A 15,402-nucleotide genomic window follows, 5' to 3' on the forward strand; every position below is an offset into this window, starting at 1 on the left:
ATAATTCATATCATATACATGTATATTTTCATATTTACCGCAATTTCAAATAAGACTGACACCATCGCACCAGTTGAATTCACTAATTAAGCATAAAGTCTATTGTTCACTTATTTAAGTTTAACAGAAGTTTTTAAAGTACTCAACGATGATGACAGAAAAACACACACAAAAAAAACTCAAAATACCTTCAGAAGCTCACAGTGCATGACTGGTAAACAAAACTGAGTCCTCGTTGTGATAAGCAAAAAAGTTCTCCAGAACAAAGAGTTCGTACCAGAAACAGTTAAGGGTCTCCAGGTAGTACACTACCTAGTCGAAAACAAAGAAAATACTTAGGAGTTTGGAATACTTATTTTAGTGGAACCTATTGGATATAGATAGGTCAGTTCATACAGAAATGTTTTCTTTGTTATTGGAAACATTTAAAATTTTAACACTAAAAATAAAAATAAAGATCTTCATCCAAGCTACTTATAAAGGAGTTAGACTTAATTCAGTTCTAAAATGAAGTTCATTCATGTATTTTATATTCAAAATAAATAAAAGGAACAAAGTTAAAATTTATGAATTTTTATTAAGTATACGTTATTTCACTTTTTTTATTTTTTTTTTATTTATGATTTTGGTAAAAATGTTTTCTTTATTTCTTTATTATTATTAATTGTTTTTTCCATTAGGTTCCCAGACAACGATCGTTTCTTCGAATTATTTTCTTCTGGGTACCGCTTAGCCTTGCCTTTGATGTTTTACTCTCTATTCCAATTTATAAATTTACTTGAGAGACATTTTTATGGATTTAAAAAAAAATCGTCTAAATCAGTGGTTAGAACCGAGAGAACTCATTGGACAATTAAACCGAAAACTAAACAACTTGCGGCCCACCCCCGCTCAGGCATTGATGCAAAGGGGGCCCCGCTCGAAAAATTAGGCAGATTAAAAGTGTATTTTTAATCAGTTTTATATCCCACACTATATAAACACAAAAACATTAAACTATACAAGTATTAACATTTAATTTACAACAGCAAATATAGAAGATAAAAACCCATATAAAAGTTCACTTAACCCTGCATCGTGCGCGGCTGATCTGGCAGGCACAGAATACGGTTTTTTTGCTGTCTCTTCCAAAAAGGCGCTGAGTGTGATCCCTACCTCCCAGTAGTTCCCTAACTTTGTGGGGTGGTTCCAACCCGCCCAGTCAGTTCATCTCCTGCCGTCAAGAAAGTGCGTCACACGTGGTTTGATCTGATAGGCTAACCGCGCTCGATTACGTTACAAACCTTAGGTCAATATTTTTCACTTTAGATAGTAAATTCAAACACTTCACTGTTTTTCGATACTTGTGTTAGTCATTTTCGTCAAGTACCATTACCGTTTATGAATGGGGATCGTGTTCCTGACAGGCTCACCGCGCCTTTCTGGTTTATGTACATCGGTACATCAGGTACATCGCCCCTCTTTCCAAGATTTTTTTATGAAGTCTTTAATCGTTATTTCAGTATTTCTTTGATAGGGATATTCTATTGGGAGACCACAATATTGCAGCCTTTTTGGTTTCAAAGAAGAAAAAGTGTTAGCAACCTACGTCACATGGAAGAATAATTGTGTACTCCTGGTTTCTTCTGTGCTCGGAACCAAAGCCATTGATAAAAGTATTGGAGAAAAAAAAAAAACCTGAGGTCATAAAGTATTATAATGCTCACAAAACTGGAGGTGACACTGCTAACCAAATTTGAGCCACATACAACGTGCAGGGAAATACACATCGATCGCCAATGACTGTTTTCTATACTATGTTGAACTTGGGAGGGATCAATTCCTTGGTTATAAACCTTGGGAATCAATTGGAATGAATTCCAAGAAGTGTTTTCCCCAAAAAATTGTCATATGAACTGTGTATCGGACAACTTCAGCGAAGAAGCCTGCTGAAATCCGGCCTTCACACCGCCTTGAAAATTCGTCTCAAGATCCATCCCGGCTGATGATCGTCCAAAATCAACCCGTCCCTACCTCCAAAAGCGGTCCAGATGTTGTGATTGCATGGTGGAAACAGGAATACATCGGCTCACGAACTACTCCTGCGTGAAATGCAACCAAGGAATTTGATCCTCATGCGAAACCACTCCTCTATGCAACATGCTTTTCAGCCAGTTCTTGCGACCCTTCATCGGCTTTGATGGACGTTGACTCCTAGTTATTTCAGTCCCCACACATTTCAACTTCATGTCTGACCCCTTTTTGAATTTTGTTTCGAGGATAAAAGGTCCTATTTTGATTTATATTCGCAATATCAATTTCGAATTTTGACTTATAAATAATGAGAAATGCTTTAAATTTATTTTATATTTTTCCCTAATTTTCTAAATCCTCAAGATGATCGGTAATTTTTGGTTTAATTAAATAAGGCGATTTAGGGACTTCGCGAATTTTTATGTATTGTGCGTCTGTCAGGCTCACCGCGCCCAGATTTTGAGAATCCTTGACCGCACCATACGAAGGGTTAATCACTGTTGTCAATTAAAACCACAACAAATGTGCATGGATGTTATTTTAAATATATTTAAAAAAAATTTATTTATTGATATTTACAACTGGACATAAAATACATCAAGTAAATTTGAAATAATATCATTTTGGTATGGTACAAGCATGTATAGAAACTACCCATTGGTATCACTCTAAAAACATTTTTACAATATAAGGTCTCAAGGGCATCTTCTTTTCAGACGCCTCGGAGCATTGTCCGGAATGAAAGAGGAAGTAAGGTTAGAAACTAATGGGTTTGAGTGATTAGGAAGTTTATAATGGAAGGATTGATATCTGGTTCGGGCCAGATCGGTTACAAATGGAACATTAAGGTCTTTGTGGTTGATTTTATTTCTGACAAAGCAAAGAACATTAAGGATTTTACGAAGGATTTTGGATTGTGGAGAGGAATTCGAAGGTTTAGTGGAGCCCCAAAGCTCAACTCCGTAAGTTCAGATAGGCCTTATAATTGTCATGTAAATCAGTATTTTGTAATGAATTGGAAGTTTGGACCGTTTGTCTAGGAAGAGCTGTAATAGTCGAAATCGACGTGCAGTTTCCTGTCTTTTCAGTCTTGTATGGGGATTCCAGGTTAGTCGTTTGTCCAAATGTAGTCCAAGGTATCGGATCTGTTCTACAGGGGCAAGGGCAACATTATTGAAGTATACTTAGGGCAGTCAGTAGGTTTACGACGTAGGGTAAAGGTAATTTAATAGTCCTCCAATCATGACAACATTCCTCGAGGGCTGTGATATGGAATTGGAGAGTTTGGGAAGCAATTAAAGGGTTATTATTAACAGCGAGCACTCATATATCATTGGCTTTTAAATATTAAAAAAAAAACTTACAATACTTTTAGGAATGGGTAAGCAATACAAATTTCTACTGAACCGTTTAGGGTAAGAATAATAAATGAAACGAATTAAAAAAAAACTTCCTAGATAGGTTGCTAGATGGAAATTCAAGATGCGTATGGAAATGTGCAATTTTTGAAGAGAATGCACAAATTTAAATAGTGAAAAATAATTAGAAGGCTGTATTTTGTAACCTTAAGAAGGGGAGGTGGGATTTTAAAAGCCACAGGAATCAATTACATGTTCATATCAGTGATATATGTCATTCTTCAGAATCAGAAGTATGTTGATTTCGATAAATTGCATGCAATGTAGCTATGTATGTTTGGGAAACCCCACATCCCTACGATTGATTTTTTTCTTGTCTAACCCCATTGCGTTCGTTTCTAAATTCTCTTCGCCAAGTCCTCACCCATTCACAAAGTTTAATTTTTCAAAGCAACTAGGAAACTCTCTGGTAAGCTTGCATATGATGCAGAGCACCAGTCTATCATCTATCATCGAATTCATAGTGGTCAAACAATGCTAAGTAGGCCACGGATGAAGTTGCTTGTTGTAAAAAAAAAAAAAGAAATATTTTAATCATCTCCCAGAACAAGTGTCATGAAAACCAGACGCATCTGTATAAAAGGTTGTGTTTTTAGCTAGGAACGTTTGAATATACAGCTAATTATTTTATTATTGTTTCAGAGATTAAACAATTCTTATTTAAAAAGTAATTAAAACAAAAAATAACTAAAAATCATTGCTCAATAAGTACGTATAAATGTTAAGATCCAGGCTTAAATTATGCTGTTCTAGAAATATTGGTAGTATATACCTCTATCTCATGCTTATCACATTACCTCTTTGTTATCTTACTTTTGTTAACACTACTAATCCCTTCAAGTCGCCGGGAAATCAAAAGATTAAATTAAACTACGTTGTTTCTTTTTCGATTATATCCAGATATATATTTTTTCATTCGATATCGTTATATATTCATAATGCTTAAGAGTTTCAAATATTCTCGTCGTTTCATTTGTAATAAAAACTGTATTAGAAATTCTTCTCAGGTTTTTATCTCAAATAATATCTATATATTTTTAACTTAATTGAACTTTTCTGGTATTACATGCCACTCATATCCCACAGGGAAAAATATGGAAAGAAAGAGTTTTTTCTGGTATCCAGCCTACAGGGACTTTGCACATAGGCAATTACTTTGGTGCTGTACAAAACTGGGTTAAATTACAGAATGAAAAAAAGGATGTGATTTTTAGCATTGTTGATCTTCATTCTATTACTCTTCCTCAGGTATCCTAGATCGCTTGTTTCTCAGAGCTATTAAATGTTACTTTCCACAAATGCTTTATGTTTTCCTTAATATTTATTAAAATTTGTTGTTTTAACATTCCAAGCTCCTACTTGTTGAGTGAACCATTACTCCTAAATGAATCGGACCAATTTATTCAATAAAAGCCAAGTTTTCATTGTAATAATATTAAAACTGGGACTGCACTGATTGTAATTTACAAGCAATTATGTTATTTATGAAATACAAAATAGTTCGAATATATGAAGGAGATGATCAGGACCGCGTCTAAGAAGGAAAAATAGTTATTACATAGTATATATTTATATATTTTCTGCCGATGCTTCGACCTATGTTGTAGGTCCTTATCAGGAGTACAATAAAAAGATACAAAGGTAGAGTTAAGAGTAAAAGAGTTAATTATTAACCAAACTAATTAAGTGAACAAATATATCAATACATATAATGAAAAGATCTATTAATTTAATCAAATGAGGAGACATAATAACTGTATAAAATAGCAAGCATAGCAGGTAAATTATTATTACAAACTACATAAAAACGTTAAATCGAATGATGTATTGCTTATTGTAGCCCTGTTGAAGACTTATAAGACCGTTGAAACAACGGCAGAAAATAATATATTAAAGTAATAAATAGTTATTGTAATTGTTTCTTCCTTCTTGACTGCGTCCCTAATCATCAACCTTCATAATAACTTACGATCAATTATCCATATATACACATTTCGAATATAATGTTTATTATCAATAATTCAAGCCATAAAAGTAATTTAGTAATTAATAGTTAATTTAAAGTAGTTGCTGTATTGATGTTTATCTCAGAAATTACTACGTAGTGAACTTTCTAATAATCTTTGAAATTATTTATTTTATTTCTAGATATTTAATGAACAATTTTAACATTGACTATGACAACCTAAAACCGATTTTATAAGTGTTATCAAAATCTTGAAGCTTCAATTTTATTGAAAATAGTACTGATTTTTAAGTTTGTATGTTTGCTCTGAACCAAATATCTTAATAATACTTCTGACACATTTTTCATTTTATATGGTGAAATTGTCCTTAAGGAAAGATCATTATATGAAAACTTTCAGTGTTAAATTGTTTGTTAATTACAGTGATTTACCTTAAACGTGGATTTATGTATCATATTTTAGTTTTTACATTATACTCTAAAAAATTTAACTTTCTTAGAAATTCTTTAAAGAAAAAAAACTATGAAATCAGCCATAAAGAATCCAGTGATGTCAAAAACTTAAAAAACAAAACAATTATTGTTAGTTAAACTTTCAAATAAATGTGGACATAAAAAATAGTTCACACAAATTTAACTGTCAAAAACCGCAAGTACTTATAAATCAAGATTTCATTAGTTTGGTAGCTTCTGGGACGATAAACTCATTTTTTAGTTGTCTTATCTTAAATATATATGCACGATATATTAGACACTATGTTAAAGTAATGCTATTATAGTATTGAGATGTCTTTCATAACATAAAGTTGTATTCCCATATCAGTGAATTATGCTGGTAGCATTATAACACATAATTTGATTTTATACTGATCGATTCTATTGGTTTAGTTAGGTACCAGCCAAACATTCGAATTTTAAAACACTGAAAATCTCAATTACACATTATTTAAATTTCTATTTAATTTTAATTGCACAGCATTTAAATTTATTTTAATTATAAAATCATAGATAAATATGTCATTTCAAATTTTTATCCCTGATCAATGGAATTAACTTTGTTATCCAACGAATCTGAACCTGAATCCCTGGGTTTAGCAAAAACTATCTGACCCCTATTAAACAAATAAAATTTTATAGGTAACTAAAGATTGATGTACCTATTCTAGTAAAATTATTTAGCATTTCATTGAGCGAAGATATTTTACAGTATATTATAATTCCAAAGCACAATGAATATATAATTTGTTCTTATCAGTTTAATAGGCCTGGTATTTTATTCAAACATTGTTTCATTTTTTTCAAAACTATAAGTTTTTGTTAATTTTCAACAAGTAAATATATTTAGTGGATACTTGTGATAGAAAAGTTCTCAATTAAATTAAGCAATTCGACATTTTTTATAGGTTTTCACTATTATAAATTGTACTGTTTTGTCATTTTCATAGTATTTGTTTTCCCATTGGAACAAGTCAGATCACTTATCATCTTTCAGCATTTATTTTGTTTTATTTATCTGTTTAATCAGTTATTTTTCCGTTCTTTCTTATCTTCATATGTATTAATTTCTTTTAGTTACAATATTGAGAGCTCTGTTTTAATTTTTTTTGGCTGCATAGAATTTTTTATTTTCATTTTGACCATATTTTTATTTATTATTAGCATTTTAAATTAACATAAATAGATTATGGTAGTTGTATACCACATTAATAAGAAAAATTATATAGAAAAGAATCAGACTAAAATAGTTAGCCCATATGAGTTAGTGGTAATAAAAAGTATAAATACTCCTTTGTTATTATATCATTATTATTATTATTCATCTATCGTATTTCCTAAGATAAGTATTTTTTTTTTTTTTTTTTTAAAGAAAAGTCGTAAAATTACTGGAGGAGTGTAAAATCCAACCTTAAGGCATCTCTCTCTAGCTTAAGAATAGGACCATAATTGGTCCTAGGTTAATTATGGTGACAAAAGATCTACATTGTCTGTTAAACGAACAGAGAATGTCAATTTACTCTTAAAGTTTCTAGTTAATATTCATTCTTCCATTTTGTTTGTATTTCTTAAATGTTTTCCAGTCTTATGATATCATGTTATAGGACCCAAAAACTTTGCATTTTTCTATTCTCCAAATGACTGCGACATTGTTAGCATGTGGTATTGATCCTTCGAAGTGTATACTTTTCCAACAGTCGAAGGTAATTTAGTAATCATTGTACCGAATAGGTCATTAATTGTATACTGCCGACCATTATTGGAGTAATTTAATTTTTAGGTTCCTGAACATGCTTTATTAGGATGGGTGCTCGGAACACTTACGACTATGGCTCGTCTTTACCATTTCCCGCAGTATAAAGAAAAGTCTGCAGCTTTGAGAGATATTCCTTTAGGCTTATTTGTTTATCCAGTGCTGCAAGCTGGTGACATACTTCTATATAAGTTAGTGGTCATATAGTTTTATTATGACCTATTATCATTTCAATAAATCATAATTTAAATTAGTAATCTGTATCTTTAATTAACTTTTTTTTTTATTATTGTTGTTAACTATTTACTTATTGTTTTAGAGCTACTCATGTTCCTGTAGGAGATGATCAACAGCAGCATTTACACTTGGCTCAACACTTGGTCCATTGTTTCAACAATAAATATGGTATCACCTTTCCTGTACCGGAAAATGTTGCCGTTTCAGGTTTGTTACTTCTATAATTTTTTAATCAACTGAGTTCGAATTAATTGTAAATCATAAATTGTTTATTCATTTTATACATGTTAACTGTAAATTATGGAAATACACTCGTATTGAAATTTTAATTTGAAATACATCCTTACTTATGCATACATAACATAAATACTTGTTTAGAAGAATTCAGATAATCGTTGATTTTAATAGAGTGTTTACATAGATTTTAATTTTTTATCTTTGGGTAGATATGCCACTTAATTATCTTTATTTTCTTGTTCCCAAGTCATAAACCTATGCCAGATAAATTTGTATACAGTAGGTTCTGGCTATAATGTGGGTCAAGAAGAATGAGAACCACCCTATTATGGGGTAACCACAGTATCATGGGTGTAGACAAATAAAAATAATTGGAAAATCTATAAACAAATATAAATTTTTAATGAAAATGCTTTTTTAAAAAAATATATATTGTACATCAATAATAATATGTCAAACTGAAAAAACAAAATTTTTTATCAATATTCACTTTACTAATTTGTGTTATTGTTTCTCAATAGTATTTTAATATTTTGGATTAATAGAAGCAACCTGCAGCCATCAAGTACTTCACTGTCTTCCAATGTAGTTTATTAAATTGAAAAATAAAAAAAAAATGTTATTCATTTTAACCAAGCTATATATATTCTGGAAATATATTTTTGTCTATTTTAAGCAAATATATTACAGTTTAATAATGCTTCTTGGAAGAAATTCATGACTTTTTAACTGACCCTTTTTATTACAAGTGATTGATCGTAGGAGTGAGATATTGACTCTCAATTCAATTTTGTACGTATATTTCTTTCTGGAAATGGTCTATAAATTCAAATCATCATAGATGATAAATAGATTTTACTTAAATAGAGATGAGAGAGCTGGGTAAAAAATAAATATGTAAACAAAGGTACGAAACAACAGAAAAACAGTCAGTTTATGAATTAGGTATTATATATATCCAATGCAGACCTAATGTTGGCAAGTTATTAACTTAAGTATTAATAATTATTTATAAAGTGTGTTTATAAGTATTCCACTTCAAGTGTTTATAAGTGTGCCCTCTTAAGTGTTTATAAGTGTCAATATGACTTGAGTGGCTGCAGGCTTTTTTTTTTTTGAGTTTCTGAAAAATAACCTAAAAAGGTTTTGCTTCGCATGGAATTAATTATTGCATTATGTAAGGAGAAGGTGGTCGGAGTTGCAGTCACTAAAGTAAAGAACAAAAATAAGCGAAACATTTTGTATTCAGTTCTAAAGCTTCATAAGAATAATAAGTAGTAAATAAGGCGATAACAAACATTATTGGAAAATGAAAAAATGTGAAAAAAAAAAACATTGAAGCAGTACGGATATGTAAATAGTGAAAAATATAAGAAAAGTAAACAATATACAACATATAATGGAAATAATTAAACTATTTGCTATACATAATACTTACTATTAAAATTCAAATAAAAAAACTTTTTCTTATATATTTTTCTCATATCTTGAATATCATCTACTTTTCATACATTTCTCATCATGTTCATTTTAATTTTTCATTATTTACACATATTTGTATTACTTTAATTTTTATTTATTTTGTTTCATTTTTCCAAATCTGTTAGTGGTTTATATTAATATTTGCTAGTTTCTCAATTCCTTTTAATAAATACTGTTTTTATTAGTTATTTTTTTTTATTATTTTTTTTTTATTCTATCATGACTTATACTTAGCCCTTAAATTTTTCCTGGAATGTTGGAACTCAATAAAAAAAAGGTTTTGCTTATTTTTTTTCTTCTCTATACTGACCATACTGTTATCTCCTCCTTATAAAAAGAAATACAGTCAATAACCAACTTGCCATTATAAAAATATAATGTTTTGATTATTACTTGAAAATATTTTATCATTTTTGTAGATACTGGAACAAAAGGAGGTAAAATCCGAAGTTTACGAGACCCAGAAAAGAAGATGTCTAAGTCACATGCTGATACCAAAAGTAGGATAGAGATATCTGATTCTCCTGATGTGATACTTACTAAGATTAAGAAGGCTGTTACAGACTTTACCTCTCAAATCACTTATGATCAAGTAAACAGACCAGGTGTTTCAAACCTCATTGATATACTCTCATTATCCACTGGTAAAACTATTCAAGAAGTTTGTGATGAAGCATCTAATATGGATACTGCGAGGCTAGTAATTTTATGTGTTTTCTCTAAGTTAAACCTCTCTTATACAGACACTATTAAGGAATTAGATTTAGTATACTTAATAAGAAATCTTTAATGATTTTTAAAATCTTTAAAATGATTTAGTATACTTAATAAGAACAATAGAATGGGCCGCCCATAGCTCAGTGGTTAAGACACAATCTTACAAATCTGATGTCTATTGGCGGTGCCGGTTTGAATCCGGCCTGGGGCGTTGACTTATTTCATTGAGTGGCGATCCCACAAAATGAAGAACTTTAACCCCCAACCATGGTTAGGCAGTATAGGACTCCAATGGGAGTCAGCCAAAAAAAAAGAAAAAAAAAAGAATAATAGAACTTTAACAAAATCTTATATTTTTTTCTATTTTAGTCCCTAAATCTATTTTAAAATGATTTGTCCAAAATTTCCAAAATGTCAGTCAAGTTTTGAATAGTTCAAGTTGGATATTTTTATGTGGTACATTTGTTTATTACTTGGAATATTTTTAAACAAAGATTCCATTATGTACATACATACTTCCAATGAAAATATCTTTTATATTAAATTTTTTCCTCCTTACTTGATTTTCTCCGCCTCTAGATTACTTGAACATTCATTATGTTGAACTCTCTATAATTTGAACTTTTTCTCTGGTCCAAGTTTTAAATTATAGAAAGTAAACTTTAATCCATATATCTTTGGAATTTGAGGAAGTAATAAAACTATGCATTTACTTGAGTGTATGTTTTTGATACTTTAAATATGTAAGGGTTTATGCTCTTTTTTTTAACTGATATTTACAAAACCAAATATTTTTATTTCAGATTTAAGGTTTTAGTAGCAGATGTCCTGATTGAAAAATTGTCTCCTATTCGGAACCGTTTGCAAGAATTAATGGATTCGCCAGAGTATTTAGAAAAAGTTCTGGAAACAGGAGCTAGTCAAGCTAAGGAAATAGCAGAGAATACGTGGTCAGAAGTCAATGGAAAAATAGGTTTTCAAAGCAACTTAAAATCAACCAGTTTAAAAGGATCCAGTACTGCCATGTGAGTATACAACTAGAGATAGTTTTTATTTTTACTTTAAAAGATAGAAAGATGTATAATTTTGAGGTTTTCTCTCTGTGAGTTTTTGATTAGCACATTGTCTCCAAATACACCATCCTAATGGTCTATTTCCAGACACAAAACTCTGGACTTCGGTTGCCTTTTTGTAACTTAAGGCATACAGTATAGATCAGACCAGTATAGATAAAACCAGTAGTTTCTAACTGGGGCTCTGCGAGCATTTTCCTGGAGTTCCACCAAAAACTTTTGGAATGGGTCATTCCTCGTCAACTCAACACATTTTAAGTCGCATCAGTGTGAGGGCTCTAAAGCCTAGATCTAACATCCATGTCATTCATAAGTTCTCTTTTTCTCCTTGATTCTATTCTTCTGGTTACAAAGGCTTCTCTTTGACCTTCCTCTTAGTCAATGTCCATCTTACTTTTTCTAATTCTTTTATCTTCTATTCTTTGAAGAAATATCATTTCAGAATTTGGCTTTGTCATAATGGTCTAAGATTTGCAAGAATATATCAGTATAGAGATGAAAGCGTTTTGTATATCGCCATCATTGTTGTTGATCAATATTATCATTATTATCATCACACCTCTCTTCTGTTGATGAAGTGTCTATAAACAATAATGAAGAACTTTCCAGCAGTCAGTATTCTTTCTCCAATTTTTGTCTAGTGTGTTCCTATCTACTCACGTGTGTTGTTTTATCTTGATCTTGATATTGAGATATACTATCATGGGTTATTCTGATAAATTGTTTGTATACATTAACTGACCATCACCATCTGCTAGTTACTTGTAACTAATTTTAGACATCGTTTCTTTCTTTAGAGCTGAGTTCCTGAGAACAAAAAACATGAGAGGACTAAGACAAAAGCAACCTTTGGCAAATGCAATTAATTGCTTCAAATTCTATAGAGGTACGGAAGTCTACAGTTAGTCTAAATGTCCATAGTATGGGTAAAATAAATAATAAACCAAAATATTCATTGTTAATTGAACTTTAGGATGGCCTTAATATACAGTGCATTCATATATAGAACTGGTTCTTGTAAATAAAATGAGTAGACTGTAGAAATTGGATCTATTTGAATCTATTGTTATCGATTACATAATTTAAATGATGAGGGAAAAAGTCAAAAAGTTACATCAAGGTTATTATGTTACCTGATTTAGATTTTGTGGGTCTTCTTATATGTGTTGAGTTTGAGGTATCTGAAGATGGATGATTAGTGAAGATTCCTTTGTCAAAAAGTCTTGCAGTAGGATTTTGCTTCCTCATCATCTCCACTTTTTCCATAGACCAGGTTTCCATTGGATCTACTCCTTCATGATGGTCAAAATAACTTACTCAAAAGAAAAGGGAAAATAAGGGTTCTAGAACAGCCTCAGATCAAATCTGCCCATTGATTCAAGCATTGGTATTTGAAAAGCTTTGCACCGTGATCATACCGGGGGCAGCACCTCACATGCTAATACTATGAATTATTGATATATTTTGGATTATAATAAATTGAAGTCATTCAGGAGAGGATTCTGCATCCATAAGGAATCTGGGGCAGAGAGAAGGATATGTAAAGTGCAGTTACTAACAGACTTCCATTAGACAAGCAAACATACAATGAGCTTATTAATGAATTAATGATTAAAAATAAATTTAATATTTTGTTAGTGTTAATCTTTAAATCAATAGTTTATGTGATGACATAAGATACGAGTTTCGCTTTACATGTTTATATTAACATAACTTCCTGAATCTGGGAAATACTTATTATCTTTTGAAATTCACAAAGAAAATTTTAAAAAATAATAAAGAAAAATTATTTACAAAGAAAAGTTTTTAATTTTTTTTTTTTTATATTACAGGAGTTAGCTGCACTATCAGTGATGCATTTGATGAGTTCTCATTTTTGTAAGCATTTTATCCTGAAGTGGGCTGTGATGGAAGATTTTAACTAGATGAAGAATGAACAAATTGAAGAGACTTCAAAATTTAATATTAGGGCCTCTTAGCCCGAAGAAATTCAAAACTTTACAGGGCTTTTTTTTCCACTTTTGCCTTTAGAAAAGGATTAAGATTCGTGGACGATAATTTTATAGTAGTAGGGATTTTACTACTTACCATTGTTTACTGTTGTGGTAATGGTATAGAAAGAAATGAGACTTTTAATTTAACATATGTCAGTGACGGATCAAACTTATTTTAACCTTCATTTGGGCGCAATAATGAACCTAAAAATTTTAAGTATTAAGTATTTCAGAGTTCAGGTGATCAAATTTTGGAGAAAACAATTTTATTTACCCTTGTCCTTAATGAAAAATTCAATTATATTAAGATATATATTCCTTAACTTAATTATGTATTTAAGATTATTTTTAAATCATGATAATTAATCAAAAAAATATAACAATAATTGGCACCAGTTACAAAAATGTGTTATCTAGCAATTGGCAAAATATTAAATTAATTAAAAAGTGAAATAAATGGATAATCATTAGTTATTCGACTTTTTTCAATTACAAATTATGACAATATTCTCTTTTCAAGCATTCATATTCTAATCAGAAAGAAAAAACTTCTCTCTCTTAATATATTAATAATTAAAAAGTTGGTGAATAAGATTAAGTGCATTAAGATGAAAGCTTGAAGAATACTGATATAAGCATTAAAGGATTATAAAGCTGCTTACAATTTTAAGAATTTTGATTTATACTTTTATCACCTGTTTCCACAGATCTGTTGCACCTTATGGAGGGTTTATGGAAAAATTGCCATAAAACAATTCTGTGATTTTTATGTCAGTCTTAGCAGTAGGTGGCTGTTGAAGAAGCCCTATTAACATTTTATTAGTTTTCATATTCATTGCTTTTTTTAAATTATTTTTTTATTGGATTTGTTCCTGAAAACAATTGTTTCATATCATATTTTAATATTATCATGTATTTAAATATTTTTTTTATTCCTGATAGGCGTTTGAAAAGGAAATGGCCTTGAGGAATGATTGAATTTATTTTTAGATTTTTCATTTCATTCACTGTAGTGCTAACAATATGTGAAATTCCTGTGTGAGTTTTATTGTTATTTGGTTATGCTTCAAGCAGATTAATTTGTTAAATGTATGATATTTTAATAAATATAAAATGGAGCTTTTATTCGATGTCTTCTTATTTATGTTACCATCAGCTTGTGTTTTATTATCCATTATCCACTATCCCAGAATGACGGACTGATCTTAAAGTGGTATTATTAGTTGTGTCGACAAGAGTAAGAATGACCGATACCACAACCTAATGTAACAGATTATTTTACACTTACTTATTTTTAGTGGGTTTTATTATATTTTTTTACAATGGCTATTAAACTAAAACATTTTTAATTATTATGTTAGTTTAGTTCTTGGAAAAATACTTCGTATTTCTCAATTCCTTTATTGATTCATTTAGGACATTTTTTCAAACCTTTGTCCTTTATTTAGTCCAACTACAATTTACTACACATCAAAATTAGTGTAGTATTATCAATCTAACTTATATTATTTGAAAAATTACATAAATTTTGGTTTATCAATAATGTACATGATCATGAATTAAAATATATTTTAGAAAAACCAAATATTATTAATATTTTTATATATTGATTTAAATTTTTAAGTTTATATCTGGGACCATCCTCTTAAATCAGGGATGTGTTTGAAAATTGTTTCAGAGACAATTTATGTTGTTATTTAATTGATATGATTTTACACAATTTAACAGAGTGTATTTTATTCTTTTTACATTTCCATAAAAAATTGTATGCCTATTTTCTTACAGTTTATTTCATATTGGATTTTGTCCATTTACTTATTATTTCTTTGAATGAGCATTTAGCCTTTAGTCTAATTCCACTCCCACTTTGTTTAGGCTCAATTACATCCAGATTCTTAATTTATCATTAAATATAGATTTTATTTATAATATAGTGTTGGACTATTCCATTAATGTCAGATTAAAAGAACAAAATCAATGGAGAATTAAAATTTCTATAAGAATCCATTATCATAAT

The 15,402-nt window shown here is 30.0% G+C and overlaps 1 protein-coding gene across 1 annotated transcript; it reads left to right on the forward strand.

Moving 5' to 3' along the window:
* The first annotated feature begins 4,261 nt into the window (after positions 1–4,261).
* Positions 4,262–14,510, forward strand: TrpRS-m (Tryptophanyl-tRNA synthetase, mitochondrial). The gene is made up of 8 exons (XM_014420076.3): positions 4,262–4,438; positions 4,518–4,679; positions 7,497–7,595; positions 7,673–7,836; positions 7,965–8,089; positions 10,021–10,297; positions 11,122–11,343; positions 13,224–14,510. The coding sequence occupies exons 1-8, from the start codon at positions 4,370–4,372 to the stop codon at positions 13,228–13,230; spliced, it is 1,125 nt and encodes a 374-aa protein (XP_014275562.1). The 5' UTR covers positions 4,262–4,369; the 3' UTR covers positions 13,231–14,510.
* Positions 14,511–15,402: the final 892 nt, after the last annotated feature.

The sequence above is a fragment of the Halyomorpha halys genome, unplaced genomic scaffold (genome assembly GCF_000696795.3).
Source record: "Halyomorpha halys isolate HHAL.00 unplaced genomic scaffold, Hhal_1.1 Scaffold17.1, whole genome shotgun sequence".
Classification (NCBI taxonomy): domain Eukaryota; kingdom Metazoa; phylum Arthropoda; class Insecta; order Hemiptera; family Pentatomidae; genus Halyomorpha; species Halyomorpha halys.